Source organism: Vulpes lagopus, chromosome 1 (genome assembly GCF_018345385.1).
Source record: "Vulpes lagopus strain Blue_001 chromosome 1, ASM1834538v1, whole genome shotgun sequence".
NCBI classification, from domain to species: Eukaryota; Metazoa; Chordata; class Mammalia; order Carnivora; family Canidae; genus Vulpes; species Vulpes lagopus.
Genome location: NC_054824.1, coordinates 27,435,508 through 27,450,059, shown reverse-complemented (window position 1 = coordinate 27,450,059; position 14,552 = coordinate 27,435,508). Strand labels below are relative to the sequence as shown.

The following is a 14,552-nucleotide window of genomic DNA, read 5'->3' as shown; positions in this document are numbered from 1 at the left end:
AAAGGGTCACGTCATGTAGGTTATGATATATCAAAAACTGTCATGTTTTTCCTAAGACAGTAGGAGATCTTCTAAACCAGGGAGTACAAGATCGTGTTTATGTTTTAGAAAGATCACTCAGGCCTGCTGTGTGGACACTGGATTAGAAAGAGGCAAAGAAGAGGCATACAGACCCGTTAGGAGGCCGGTGCAGTAACCCAGGCACGAGGTCATGCTGACCAGGAGTGTGGCTTGCCTGAGGAGATGTAGAGAAGTAGACAGACCAAGCACTTCCAAGTAAGTTAGAGACTCGAGTCCCTTAGGAGCAACCATGTGAAATATTACTAATTACTAGTTATTTTTATCCAGCCCTTTCATAGGAAGTACGGAAGTTCTTTTTTTTTTAATTTGAGTGTACGCGACACACAATATTATGTTAGTTTCAGGTGTAGAGCAGCGTGATTCAGCTCCTCTGTACGTTATGCTGTGCTCACCGCAGCTGTAGCTACCATCTGACATCATGCACGCTATTAGCGTATCATTGACTGTACTCCCGGTGCTGTGCCTCTTATTCCCATGACTTCTTCATTCCATAACTGGGAGCCTGTATCTCCCACTCCCTTCACATGTTTTTCCCAATCCCTTTCCCCACCTTCCCTCCAGCAACCCCCAGTGTTTTCTCTGTGTCTGTAAGTCTGATTCTGCTTTTTGTGTAATTGATTTGTTTTGTTTCTTCATTCCACATAAGACTGAAGTCATGTGGTTATTTGTCTTTCGCAGTCTGACTTACTTCACTTAGTACAGTACCCTCAAGGTCCATCGCTGTCGCAAATAGCATGATCTCATCCGTTTTTATGGCTAATATTTCATTGTACGTATGTACCACGTAGGAAGTATGGAAATTCTCAAACCAGTTCCCACATACATTAAAATGGTAGCCAGGACTCCCTTGAAACATTCTCTAATTCATTCAGCCAACTGAAAACCATGTCAAAGGCCTGTTCCCTGGCACCTCTGTCACCACATGATCCACCGCCTTAGCCCCTTCTGGCTACTGGCAGGGCAGTGGTCCAGGCCTGTACTTGGAACTGTCACATTCCTGAGGAGCTGCTGTGACCAGGGCCCCCGGGCCGAGCCCTGGAAGTTCTGTCTGGCATTTGCACCGTGCTAGGAAGTGCCCCATTTACCAAGTCTAAATGTCAGCCCACAATCCCACGGTTTCTCCACGTTTGGTTCCCAGATTATTTATTTGCTAGACAGCTGGAATAATGTTCTGGTGAACAGTTTCTCTCCTGCCAGGATGACAAGTTGGGTTTCTAAAGACAGATGTGTGGCTTCGTGTAGAGGCCTAAGCATCTCTGGCTGAATGGGATGGTATGGAAAATATGAGGCCCCGGATTGCTTTCTCTGCCAGTGGTTTCTGAGGTTGCCAAGTTGAGGGGAGCAGAGAGCACTCCGCTGTGGCAGAGGCAGAGATTAGCCAAAATGGGCCAGCGGCTGCCTAAGCCACTGGGAAGCATCCTCCTTGTTCCTGATTAAGTCCTTTTAAGAAGCAGGAGACAAGTTTTATGTTCTAACAAAGGAACATCGAGGCGTTTCAGAACCAGAGAACGTCCCCTGTCAGACTAGAGCTGGGGTTAGCAGCTCCCATTTGTAGAGGGCATGCTCATGCGAGGAGGCATTTGACCCGTTCGCCAAAATCCTGTTACGTTCACCTTAGGTTTGGTTATGTCAGTGTGAGGCGCAATACTAAAGGCTAAAAAAGCCAGGCTTGCCCTTCTCTAGGATTTCCAGGAAACTGCCAGTCCATTCTGGACTGATTTAGTGCCTTTTCCCCCGGATGGGGTTTTCTCTGCCATCTTGTGGACATGTTGGGAACTGCAGCCCCCAGTTGGCACCTGCGTGTCTGGGCTCGGGGAGGAACCCGCGTCTAACCTTCCCTCCGCAGCAGGTGAGGGGGCTGGTGCAGGCTCCAGGCTTGCCGGGATCAGAGCCAACACAGACCAGATGAGGATGAGGACAGTGGTGACCTTCCCTGCTGCCCTGCAGCGCACGAGATCGTCTAGAGCCGTTAGAGCCAACGTCTGCCAATCCTCTCCTGAGGCTTACACTGCGAATGGCCATGGGACAGGCCCTGCACTGGGTCTCAAGTCAGGGGCCTTAGTAAAAGTAAAGTTCCAAAACTTTGGGCTTTTTTTTTTCCAGAGGGAGCAAGAAAATGGGAAATTAAGGTTGGCAACAGATGTTTCCTGCTTATGAGGGGCTGGTATTTGCTGCACTTCTGCTCTATGTTTCTTGAGGTGGAATGTGGGCACCGCTCTTGGCATAAGAGCAGGGAAGGAGCAGGTTTTTCATAATGTCCACCCCCATCTTGTCTTAGGTGAAAGGAGAAGCCTGGAAATAGCTTGGGGTGCAAGGTGCGGCCTCTGGGCTTGCATTCGATTTAGTAAGTGGCCTTTAGCAACCAGCTCTTGCAGGCTTTCTGAGACTAGCAATTGTAGGCTGTGTGGGGTAGTGGGGAGAACATCAGCTCGAGGGCCTCCCAGCCCCGCTTTTCCGTCTGGTCTCTTTCACATACCAGACACACCGCACATAACACACATACCAGTGTGACCTTGGGCACACCGCCTATGACAATCCGTGTTCTCATCTGTAAAGTAAGGACAGTAATAGAAGCTGCCTCGTGGGATGCTTAGAAGATTAAATGAGATCTAGGGGCCAGCTCTCATAACTGGTCCCTGTGAGCACGTGCCACAGTTTCCTGGGCCCTGTGTAAACACCTAATAGGAAGGACTGGTCAAGGGTGTTGGGGGGTGATAGCAACAGTAGTGGGTCAAGGGTACCTGTTCTTGTAGTCTCTGATTCAAAGCAGCCAAACCAGGACCGTGTCTCCGCGGTGAGATGTAAACCGCAGTGACCTGCAGGAGCGTCGCAGTTACAGAACTGAAACCTGCCAAGTGATTAGAGGCCGGAGTCCCCGCCCTCATGCAAGCACGTGTCGGGGAGGCAGTAGCAGAGGGAGCCCTTCAGCCTCTGGAGGATGAGTCAGCTCCCAGGCTCTCCACGGGGATCCCTTTGAGACAGAAGTCAGCAGAACCTGACCCATGTGGGGTCTGGCTGCGTGAGTCGTGTGCATGCTAGTTGACCAGTCAATGTGGCTCTTAAAGGGTTGTGGATTTTGGCAGCAAAACCTAACAACAAGCTTTGCCACTTCTGTTCAGCTTCCATTAGGGATTCCAAGCTCTAGATCATGTGTCTAGGGTTTCTAGAGGTTGCCATCCCCTCCTAAGGGAGAGAAATTTATTTTCTTTTTTTAAAAAGATTTTTTTTTTTTTCATGAGAGACAGAGAGACAGGCAGAGACACAGGCAGAGTGAGAAGCAGGCTTCCCATGGGGAGCCTGATGAGCTGGGGATCATGCCCCAAGCCAAAGGCAGACGCTCAACCACTGAGCCCCCCAGGCATCTCTACCTTTATTTTCTACTGTGTGCCAGGTACTATGCTAGGAACTTAGACATTTAATCCTCTCAACAGCCCTGTGAAATAGGAATTGTTATTACACCTATTTTACAGGTGAGGAAACTGAAATGCAGGGAAGTGAGGTGGCTCGGCTAGTCTAATGCAGTATTGCATCTTTGTGTCCCCCGCTGCACGAGGCACAGGACTATGGACTTAAGAGCTTCAGAAATGCCTGCTGAGTTGAAAATGGAAGGATTCACCTGCCAAAGGGCCTTTGGAAACAGGGACAGCTGCCCAAGCACAGCCTTAAAAGACCAATGTAGGGCAGCAGCTAGCAAATCATCCATTCAGAATTCTTTGTCATCTGGCCAGTGGCCTGCTGGCCTACAGCCAGCCATGTACAGGGCTGACTTGATCAGCTTTGGCTCTTCTATTTTAGGAACTCCACCTTCCAAAGAGGTGCCTGCTGGGAAGTACCCATTTATAGTCACTTCTGATGATGGGCGGAAGGTTCCTGTGGTCCAGGCCTATGCTTTTGGCAAATACCTAGGCTATTTGAAGGTTGAGTTTGATGAAAAAGGAAATGTCATCGCTTCACATGGAAACCCCATTCTTCTCAACAGCAGCATTCTCGAAGGTGCGTGAAACTCAGTGGAGGGTTCCACCAATCCAAAACTTAGATGGCTGGACTTCTGTTGTTAATGTTTCAGGACAAGACTCTAACACCTTAAAAGAATTGAGTTCTCTCCTAAATATGCCCTCTTCATGGTTAAGGAGATGGAACACCAATCTCCCAAACGCCCTAAATCCCATTGGCTTCCCTAAGTCCTCTCAGCATCAGATACTGTGTCACTGCTTCTTGTGCCTTTTCAAGCTTCACTTGGGTTTGTTAGAGCCACTTTCAACTCCTCTCCAGAAGAGAGCTGCTCACTAAAGCAAAGGTTCACGCAAGGTAGAGCAGGGCTCCAACCCCAGCGCCATGACCAGGAGCAGCATGCCTATGACAAGTTGCCCAGTCTCGATGATTTTCAGTTTCTTTATTTGTCAGAGGATAATTTACTGCTTACCAAGATCTGATTAGGAAAGGATGGTCAGTGGGGTGCCTTGCAGAGCCTGTGGTCACAACACAGTCCTCTCGGTATCCAGAGGGAAAGGCCAGGACCACACAGACACCAGAACCTCAGCAGGCCCTTTCTACCTACACTGGAGGCCTTTCATCATTGCCCCCACCACACCACCCCTCCCCTGCCACCACTACTAATGCTATCCCAGGTGGGCCCACAGGTGCTCATTCAGGTGTGATGAGTTGATATTAGGATATTCAGCGCATCTGGAGCACCTGGGTGGCTCAGTTGGTTAAGCATCTGACTCTTGGTTTTGGCTCATGATCCCACAGTCATGAGGTTGAGCTCCACATTGAGCCCCGAGTCGGGCTCTGCACTCAGTGGGGAGTCGGCTTGAGATTTTCTCCCTCCCTCTCCCCCACCACCCCACTCGAGGATGCATGCACTTGCACACGTATGCTCTCTCTTCCTAAAATAAATCTTCTTTTTAAAGAAAGGATCCTCAGTGCATCCTTAAATTAAGATCCATTCCTGGTTTTATTACCAAGGAACAGAATTTTCTGAAGAAATTTCACAAACTAAAATGTAGACAAATTATAATAAAGAAATGTATAGTCACAACAGGTAAGCTAAATGATCTTTGATTCCTTCTCCAAAATTTAGGCCACTGTGAGCCTGCCTTAACTGCAGACTGACTTTTTTTTTTTTTTTCATACTTCTAGATCCAAGCATAAAAGCAGACATTAACAAATGGAGGATAAAATTAGATAATTATTCTACTCAGGAATTGGGGAAAACAGTTGTCTATCTGGATGGCTCCACTCAATCATGCCGCTTTAAGGAATGCAACATGGGCAACCTGATTTGTGATGCTATGGTGAGTGGTCCCCAGGAGTACAGGGCGTGTGCCTCAGGAGGGAAGAGTGAGGGGGGAAGGATTCAAGGGGCGATAACCTGGTAGTTACAGAATAGAGGGTTTTAAAAAATTAGTGCCCAAATAAAAGCTTGGGATGGATTCATAATGAGTACCTTGGGAAGGTGCCCGAACTAGACCAGCTCACTCTCACTTCATTGCTTTATGAGAACCGAAGCCTTTATTGGAAGGTGTTCATTTTGGGTGTTACTTTCCTTTTTTAAGATGGTCTGAACACACAAAACTTCACTATGGAGATGCAGACCTAGTAGATAAAACACATCTGCGTGGGTCTAACCTGGCCAGAATGTCTCACTGACCTGTCCTCTTGGCTCCAGAGAACAAGGCCTTATGTCACTGGGAGAGCCTCCTTCACAAGCAGAGAATGACAACATGTAATTATAACTGTGGCTGAACACATCACCCATGAAAATACCCCTCTGTCTACCTGTCTGCAGACTGGCCGTGGCAGCTCCACAGGGGCCACACTGAGCCAGGGTTCGCAGATCAGACTCAGTGCTCCCACCAAAGCCTGCACCCAGTGGGCTGATTTTTTGTGCTTGGCAAGGTGCCTGGCATATGCACACTCAATACCTGACTGCTGAGTAAGTGACAGTGTTCACACTTTGGAAGGTAAGATCAGTGCCGGCTCCTCAGCATTGTGCAGTCCTGCAAAAGAAGTAGTTAAAGAGAAGCCAGTATGGGAATGTTTAGAGAAAGGTCTGGAAGGAAATAAGCTGTTAGCAGTGCTTACTTCTCTGTAAGAGACTGAGGCAACTATAAGAAAACGTTTGCTTTTGCACTATTTTTTTTTCAAAGCAGAATGTATTCATCTTATTTCTTGTAACTGAACATATGTTTTGTAAAAGAAAAGAACGAAATGACTCTGCAGTTTCAGGAGGCTGTCTCTGTGCCTCCAAGACTGCCAACTTGGGAATTGGCTGAGGACCTGGCATGGAGGCCAGGGATCCTGTGGACAGGAGGTGGGGAGTGGAAAGGCTTTCGGTCCCACCTTCAGGAGCGAGTGCGGCGCCTGCAGGAGGCAGGGGGGCTGGGGGGAGGGCACCGCAGGCCGGTCTGCACGGAAGCCCTGTCCCCTGTCCCGACACAAGAGCCCGTTCTGCGGACGCCCACCGGCCTGTGAGTACAGGGGTCTTAGGAAAGGGGACTCAGACCTACTTGTTTCTAAGAGTCTGACATGGGACACGTGTCACAATTTCTTATTTTTGCTTCTCAGAACATAAAACTAGTTCTATTATACCTGAGAAATCTCTGGGAACACAGGAGCAGGAAAGAAGCAGCTTTATTTCCTCAATGGAGCAAACCAAATTCCTGGAACTGATCTGAGGAAGAAAATCTAGAATAACTAATGTAAATTCGCGCTACTGTTGCAGATTAACAACAATATTAGACACTCGGATGAAGTGTCCTGGAACCATGTGTCCATGTGCATTTTAAATGGAGGTGCCATTCGGTCGCCCATTGACGAGCGGAACAACGGTAGGCTTCCCAGGCTCGGGGTCTTTAACTCCGCATGTTCTGTCTCTAACCGTGCCCGCGGGAGCCTCGACTCACTTCTGCCGTCAGCCATATACCACAGTGTCAGTCTCTTCAGTTTGGGGCCACTGCTGCTCAAGTCCGTGCCTAACCCGAAGGACACACACGGGCTTGTGTGTTCTCATATGTGGTCACACACAGAGGTAGCAGCTAGCGCTAATGGAACCCAGTCTTGATCTAAACTTCCAACTCACAAAGCCAAATACTAATTATTGCCGATTAATTCAAAATACTGACAGTCTCCTCCTTGATATCTGGAAAGAGAAAGGGGCAAATTGCCAGTCGCCTGTGCTGGAAAAAAAGCACCCTACTGGATTAGATTCTTTTAGTGCTTTTACAGACACCAGGATATCATATGGGAAAACAAACCAGTTAGATATTCCGGACACTCTTGCAGTCGTCCCTAATATGCTGTCAAAACCAGGCAGTCTCAGGTAAAGCCGCGAGTTCGTCTCATTATCGAACAGGGACAGGTGGCAGGGACACACTGCCTGTCTGGAGGAACTGAGCATTGCTTAACACCCACTGAAGATCCAGCTGTAAGCCGGAACTCCAGGGAAGAGCACCAGGGACCGATGGAGCCACAGCCATCTCTAAGCTCCTGCCATCATGCCAGTGGTAGAGAGCATGTGCAGAGGCCTCTTGAATCCATTCCTCCCTAAGTGTTGGGAACCACTCACACAGCGGATGCTGTCCTAATAGCCTTCCCAGAGCCTCACGTCTCCCTCACTTCCATCAGTCCTAAAGGAAACTGGTTTCTTGGGGTAAGCTTATTCTCAAGCTGTTTTTCTTCTTTCCTCATCCACAACTACCCTCAGGCACAATTACCTGGGAGAACCTGGCTGCTGTACTGCCCTTTGGGGAAACCTTTGACCTGATCCAATTAAAAGGTTCCACGCTGAAGAAAGCCTTTGAGCACAGTGTACACCGCTATGGCCAGTCTACTGGAGAGTTCCTGCAAGTGGGCGGTAAGTCACCCTTCAAAAATGAAATGGGATTTCCTATTGATTGGCTTAGTTCCCCAAACACCAGGACCTCCATGGTCAGATTTGTTTAAGTTTTCCCCCACCCGAAGTGAATGCATAGTCTTTCAATGGCTATGGACTCCCAGGCCACTGAAAATAGGTCAGGGTCAAAGCCCTACGGCCTTGGCAATGAGCAATCTTTGCTACGTCTGATTTGGACATCACATGGACCCTCTGTAGGAGTTGGCCCTCCAAATTCTAAGCAGTTCAGCTGCCTTGAGGTCTAGTTTCTAGTAAAACCTTAGTTGTTTAGACATTCGGTATTCTTTGGTAAACATAAAAACAAAAAACAGCCTTTCTCAGTTGTATTCATAATTGCCTGGAACCATGCAGAGGTTCAAAGGAATGCAGTATCCAATCAGTTTCAACCAGGATGATTTCTGGGAGGGGCAGCCAGCTACATAGACACATTGGGATACCTGGTTCTGGTTCCACTGTGACCTGGGACAGGTCTTCAGCCTGTCTGAATGCAGAGAGAAAACCTGCCCTGCTCATCTCACAGATCAGTGAAAATAAAGGCTTCCCAAATTGTCAGGGACTTCTGAAACACTTTTGTCAATAATGATTTCCACAGTTCAAGGGGTTAATCTTTAAATCAATAACTTTATTAACTTTGACACTATATTTTGGCTTTTTTTTTTTTTTAGGTGGTAGGCCTCACTTGATGGTGCGATTGCTTTGTCATGTCCTCCCTCTATAGAACCACCCTCCCACACATTCTTGGGGTTGCGGAGCTGCAGGTGGTGAAGGGGCCCTGCGTGCTCCCTTGGAATAACCCCCAAATTCTGCATTTTTCCAGGAGAGAGTTGGGAGGACAGCAAGATTTTGATGCCCCAGCACAGTGCTGGGTAGTTACATGTTCTGTTCAAGTTGTCCAATCCCAAATCATTACCATTCAGTAGTTTTCAAAATTATAACAAATGTTCTGCACCTCTCCTCTATTTCTCATTTTCCAAAGCCATTGACCAAATTGCTGATCAGTTCATTGAGGATTGTAAAAAGGTGTGGTTTCTCCCTGCCTTGTTACCACTTGCCATTCTGAGCTAGAGCCAATTTTCCTCCCAGTGGTTCTCCCACCTCCCAGAACCCAAGGATAAACCTAACAAAATTTTACAGTGTCATCTCAACTCCGTTGCTGAATCTTCACTCAAGCTCACACTCCATGAAAACCAAGCCCAGTGCCTCAATTCCAGATTTTGGCCAAAATATCTTTCTTGGAAATCTCTTTCTTAGATCTCTTGGATCCAGTGAAAACACAGACTCCTCTCTTTTCTAGGAATTCACGTGGTATATGATCTTTCCCGAAAACCTGGGGACAGAGTGGTCAAAATAGATGTTCTTTGTACCCAGTGTCGAGTACCCAGTTACGAGCCTCTCAGAATGGATAAGGTATATAAAGTAGTCCTCCCTAGCTTCCTTGCCAATGGTGGAGATGGATTCCAGATGATAAAAGATGAAGCATTAAGACATGACTCTGGTAAGCATAAGTGTCTCTTCCTCTATTTACTCCAAAACTACTCAACAATAGAACTGCTCCAAAGAGGGGAGCTACTCAGAACCAGATCCTGTCCCTGTCTTGCTGACTCCCTCCACGGCAGCACGGCACCGGGGAAGATGTGCCCTGCCCCTCCCTAGCACACATATCCACCCATCCAAGTCCAAATGTTTTAAAACTCTTTCAAGTACAACTAAACAGCTACGCAGATTGTGAAATGTAAATGAGTTTTGCACTTACAGGAAAACTTCATCTCTAGAACTTTAGATTGGATCTGGACAATTCTGTAACCTTTCTTGAAGCTTTTAGTGTAAATAGGTCAGGTAGGAGTGGGATAAGTTCACCTCCCCTCTTCAGCATAGTGGGTTTGGTGGAGCAAATTAAAGGAACAATCCTACTTGGCCTGAGTCTATTTTTGGCAGCATTTAGGGTCATTTTACCCCAGCCTCACCTTTTTTTTTTTTTTTTGAAGATTTTATTTATTTATTCATGAGAGACAGAGAGAGGCAGAGACATAGGCAGAGTAAAGAAGCAGGCTCCTTGCAGGGAGCCTGATGCGTGACTTGATCCCTGGACCCCAGAATCACGCCCTGAGCTGAAGGCAGACCCTCAATCGCTAAGCCATCCAGGTGTCTCCCAGCCTCACTTTTAAAACTCACTTCTAAGGATCACTTCATGTGGAAGTCCAATGATGGAAGATACCTGGGAGATTTGAGTCCCCCAGAGGCCCTGAGGATGCCACCAGCACAGGTGAAAGGGGGGGGGGTGCGGAGAGAGAAAGAAAGCACTTCACATGCAAAAGGCCGCTGATGGGATAGACTACCCCTGCCTCTTCTCCAGGGCAGAAGCCAGTGTACTCACAAGACCCACACACAGCTTCTCTACATTTCCAGAAAGGAGCTCAGCTAGATTCCTCCTCAGCTTACTGTGGTGGGCCTGCTGTATTAACTGCTTGTTCTGAGGAGGGTGGAGAGTGGAGCCAGGGCAAAGGAAGCAGCCCTTTCCATGATAGAAGATGGAAGGACAAGCTTAAGGTGTCCTCTTCACGATGAGATGAGCACTGGGTATTATACTATATGTTGGCAAACTGAATTGAAATAGTAAAAAAATGAATAAAATAAAATGTGTCCTCTTGAGTCCCACAGGAGACGAAACTGGTGGCTCTGCATCAACCAAGCCCAGACTGATAGGTGTGAAGAGAAGTAGCTCACAGAGGCTGAAGAAGCCTGGGCCCTAAGGGTTCTCAACCCTCGATATACATCAGAATCACTTGAGAAACATTTTAAATTAAATACCAATACCTTAGTCCTTTTAAGAGATTCTGATTTAATTGGGTTGGGGCAAAAGTCTCTTCCAGTGATTCTAATGCTGGGGTGAGAACGACAGCAAAGAGTTCCTTTTTAAGTTAGTGATAAACTTTTTTATTGAGGTGTAACTGACATAACATTAGTTTCAGAAGGACAACGTGATTCAATATATGTATATATTGTGAAGTGATCATCACAATGTCTAGTTAACATCATACAGTTAGAAAATTTTTCTGCGATGGGGACTTTTAAATCTGGTCTCATACACAGCAACTTTCAAATATGCAATATAGTATTAACTCTAGTCGCCAACCTGTACATTATATCCCTATGACATATTTGTACTGGAACCCTGGACTTTTGATCCCCTTCACCCATTTTGCCCACCCCACCACCACCACTTCTGGCAACCACCAGTCTCTATCTATAAACTTGGTTTTGTTGCTAATTCCTCATGTAAGAAAGATTATATGGTATTCTCTTTCTCTGACTTACTTCCCTTAGCATAATGCCCTCAAGGTCCATCCATGTTATTCCAAAGGACAAGATTTCTTTTTATCCCATCATGCGTGCATACATCTGTGTGTGTATCGGATTTTCTTTATCCATTCATCCACCAATGGACACTTTCCCCCCACATCTTGACTGTTGTAAATAAGGCTGCAATAAACATGGGGGGTGCATATTTCTTTTTGAATTAGTGTTGTTGTTTTCCTCAAATACTCAGAAGTGGAATTGCTGGATCATACAGTGATTCTATTTTTGATTTTTTGAGGAACTTTCATACTGTTTCCCATAGTGGCTGCCTCAATTTACATTCCCACCAACAGTGCACAAAGGTTCCTTTTCCACATCCTTGCCAACACTTGCTATTTCTTGTCTTTTTGATAATAGCCATTCTAACTAATGGGGTGATACTGTGGTTTTGATGTGCATTTCTCTGATGATGAGTGATGTTGAGCACCTTTTCATTTGTCTGTTGGCCATCTGTATATTGTCCTGAAAAATGTCATTCGGATCCTCTGCCCATTTTTTAATCAGATTTTATCTTTGTTTTTGAGTTGTAGTTCTTTATATATTTTGGGTATTAACCCCTCATCAGATATATGATTTACCAAATGGTATTATTAAAATTTTATCAGGTCCCTCTGAGTTTGTTGTAGTTACAGTATAGGCAATTGCTATTTAATCAGGTCTCCTCTCTTTTGGAAACGAGGACTCCATTGTCAATTATGTGAAAATGATTTCTGACCAGGCAAGCAGAAGGAAGCCACTCATGTCTCGATTAATTGTTCTCGACCAGTTTCCTAATGCCCTTGTTTTGGAGTGGTTCAAAAGCAAAAGGTCACAACCGTTTTCTTGAGTCATCTCAGAGTTTACTGAGTTATCTAGTTATCTAGTAGTGAACAGTGGGCACAGCTGACATCTAGGCCATGAAACACAGTCAGATTCTTTGTACCTTTGATTACCACTTTTCTTGTCTTTTGTGACATTTTATCCCTGCTTATGAAAGAAGTATCTTCCCTCTTATAATTACAGAGGACTTCAGAGAAATACATTGGTTTTCCCCCCCTTCTTAAGTGATACTTACTCTGTAATTAAAATAATGTATGTATTTTTCTAGGTGACCAAGATATCAACGTGGTTTCTGGATACATCTTAAAATTGAAAGTAATTTATCCAGCAGTTGAAGGTCGGATCAAGTTTTCTGCAGGAAGTCGTTGTCATGGAAGTTTCTCTCTAATATTTCTTTTATTTTTGGCAGTGATCATTGTTTTATACCAATAGCCAAAAATTCTTGCCTTTAATGCTTGGAACTGCATTTTTTTTTTCCAAGTGAGATTCAAGTCTGCCTTTTAGGAACTGGCTTGGTGATGGCACAGACCATCTTTGTAAGCCCTTAGAAACTGAGCTTAGAGGACTATAAATGAAGACATTGACATCATCACACAGGATCAGCAAGTTAGTGAAAACACAGGAAAAAAATGAAAATGAGCCCTTTGATGGGAAGGCCAACCATCTTTAGTTTACATATGCAAATTTTAATAAAATTTTATTAACAGTTTTAAACCACAGAAATCATTTTTCTCCTTTATGTTCATTTTAATCCATCAAACACCTATGTTTACATAGAACTTTATCATTTACAAGGAAGTTTTAAGCACATTATCTTACTTGATGCCTATAACTTTCTTTGGTGGCAAGACAAGTGTTGTTTTTCCCATGTGACAGATGGGAAACTGAAGCTCAGAAGAAGCAGACACGTTCAAGGCCATAGAGCTGAAAGTGATCGGTCTAAGACTTGCAACCAGGTTTTCTGACCTCAAGTCCAGCACTTTCAACTACGTCCAGTTGCTTTTCGGAATGATACTTAATGGCTTCCTCTCTTCATAACAATGGCATCAAGCTCCTGAATGACAAGTATCTGCTTTATTTCAGGTCTCTATTTTTTTCCTTTTTAGATCCTGTTGTTATAGTAAGTTTAATGGACTAACACAGTGTAGCATTCTCTCTTGTTACCACCCATGCACCTTTAATGAGTCAGGGAACAAACAGTGCAGCAGATGATGGGAAAGGCAAGAGGCTGCAAAAAATAGTCCAGGGTCCAAGAGAAAGGTAAGGGAAGAACAGGACACTCAGGATGTATTTACATTATAGAAGAAAAAGAGCTAAAGGGCATTTAGATTTGTTAAAGAGAGATCCACTTACGGAGTAGCAGCATAGTACCTAACACATGGTATTAGCTGTTAATAATTTTATGGGAATCAATTTTGCCTCTGTGCTCTTTCCTTCTCATGTCAAGGTATCATAAGAGAACCTTCTAAGACAAGGTGTAATTCTAAACCTGCACCTGTCCCTCCGTAGCAAGATGCCAGGAATGCACTTACTGTAGTCACACTACATACATACATACCCTCCCACCCCCTACCCCCCCACCCACCCAAGGTATGGAAAATCCAGACGGGAGACAAGAGACAAGGATTAGTTTTTTTTTTTTTTAAAGTAGTATATGTAAGAAATTTGAAGTAAGATCTGCTTGCAAATCTGGACACTCTAAGTCATTCTCAAATATAGATATGAGAACTCCTGCCTAGGAGTAAGCCCCTCTGAGTGCAAGTTCAAGAAACACCCAGACCAATGAAATGATTTATGCCCAAAAGTACAAATACTTGCTTAAGGTGCTTGTGAGACTATGCGAGCCTGCTCAGCATTGCATAAATGAGTCAGTGAGAAAGGAGCCTTCACCTTCAAAAATGGTGAGCAAATGGCAGTAGAGGTTTGGAGAGACAGTGTTTGTTTCTTAATTTTAAAAATATTAAGTACATTTGATACAAAAATGCACTTTTAAACTCTGTAACATCTTTTAAAAGGCTATTGCAGTAAAATAATGCTCTCAGTTTTATGCATATACAGATTAGCTATAAATAAATGTCAGCAAGATGGTAAGAGGAAAATTAGAGAAACTTGCATTTGGAGCCTATTTTTTATGCTTGGCCAGGAAAAAAGAATAAATCCTATTGGAGCACAAATTTTTAAAGAACATTTTTTGTAAGTTTTCTAAATATATGTGCTTGTATTTTGCAGTGGTTTAAGAAATGACCTCAGACACTTTGCAATTACAGATTCAATCGTGCAATTCAATTGTACAATAAAGCTAAAGATATATTCCTTGTCTTTGGTAGTTATTTCTTCTCAAGCAAACACTATAACCCAAGATGATACAATTGAAGGAAAATATTGACAGGTTATCACA

At 44.8% G+C, this 14,552-nt stretch overlaps 1 protein-coding gene across 1 annotated transcript in view; it reads left to right on the top strand.

Moving 5' to 3' along the window:
• The window catches only part of NT5E (5'-nucleotidase ecto), a 43,074-nt gene extending 30,206 nt beyond the window's left edge, over nucleotides 1–12,868 (top strand). The window contains exons 4-9 of the mRNA XM_041764702.1: nucleotides 3,877–4,074; nucleotides 5,224–5,378; nucleotides 6,809–6,914; nucleotides 7,790–7,939; nucleotides 9,273–9,473; nucleotides 12,423–12,868. Of these exons, the coding sequence (XP_041620636.1) occupies nucleotides 3,877–4,074; nucleotides 5,224–5,378; nucleotides 6,809–6,914; nucleotides 7,790–7,939; nucleotides 9,273–9,473; nucleotides 12,423–12,586 (974 nt within the window). The 3' untranslated portion in view covers nucleotides 12,587–12,868. The remainder of the gene's footprint in view (nucleotides 1–3,876; nucleotides 4,075–5,223; nucleotides 5,379–6,808; nucleotides 6,915–7,789; nucleotides 7,940–9,272; nucleotides 9,474–12,422) is intronic.
• The last annotated feature ends 1,684 nt before the right edge of the window (nucleotides 12,869–14,552 follow it).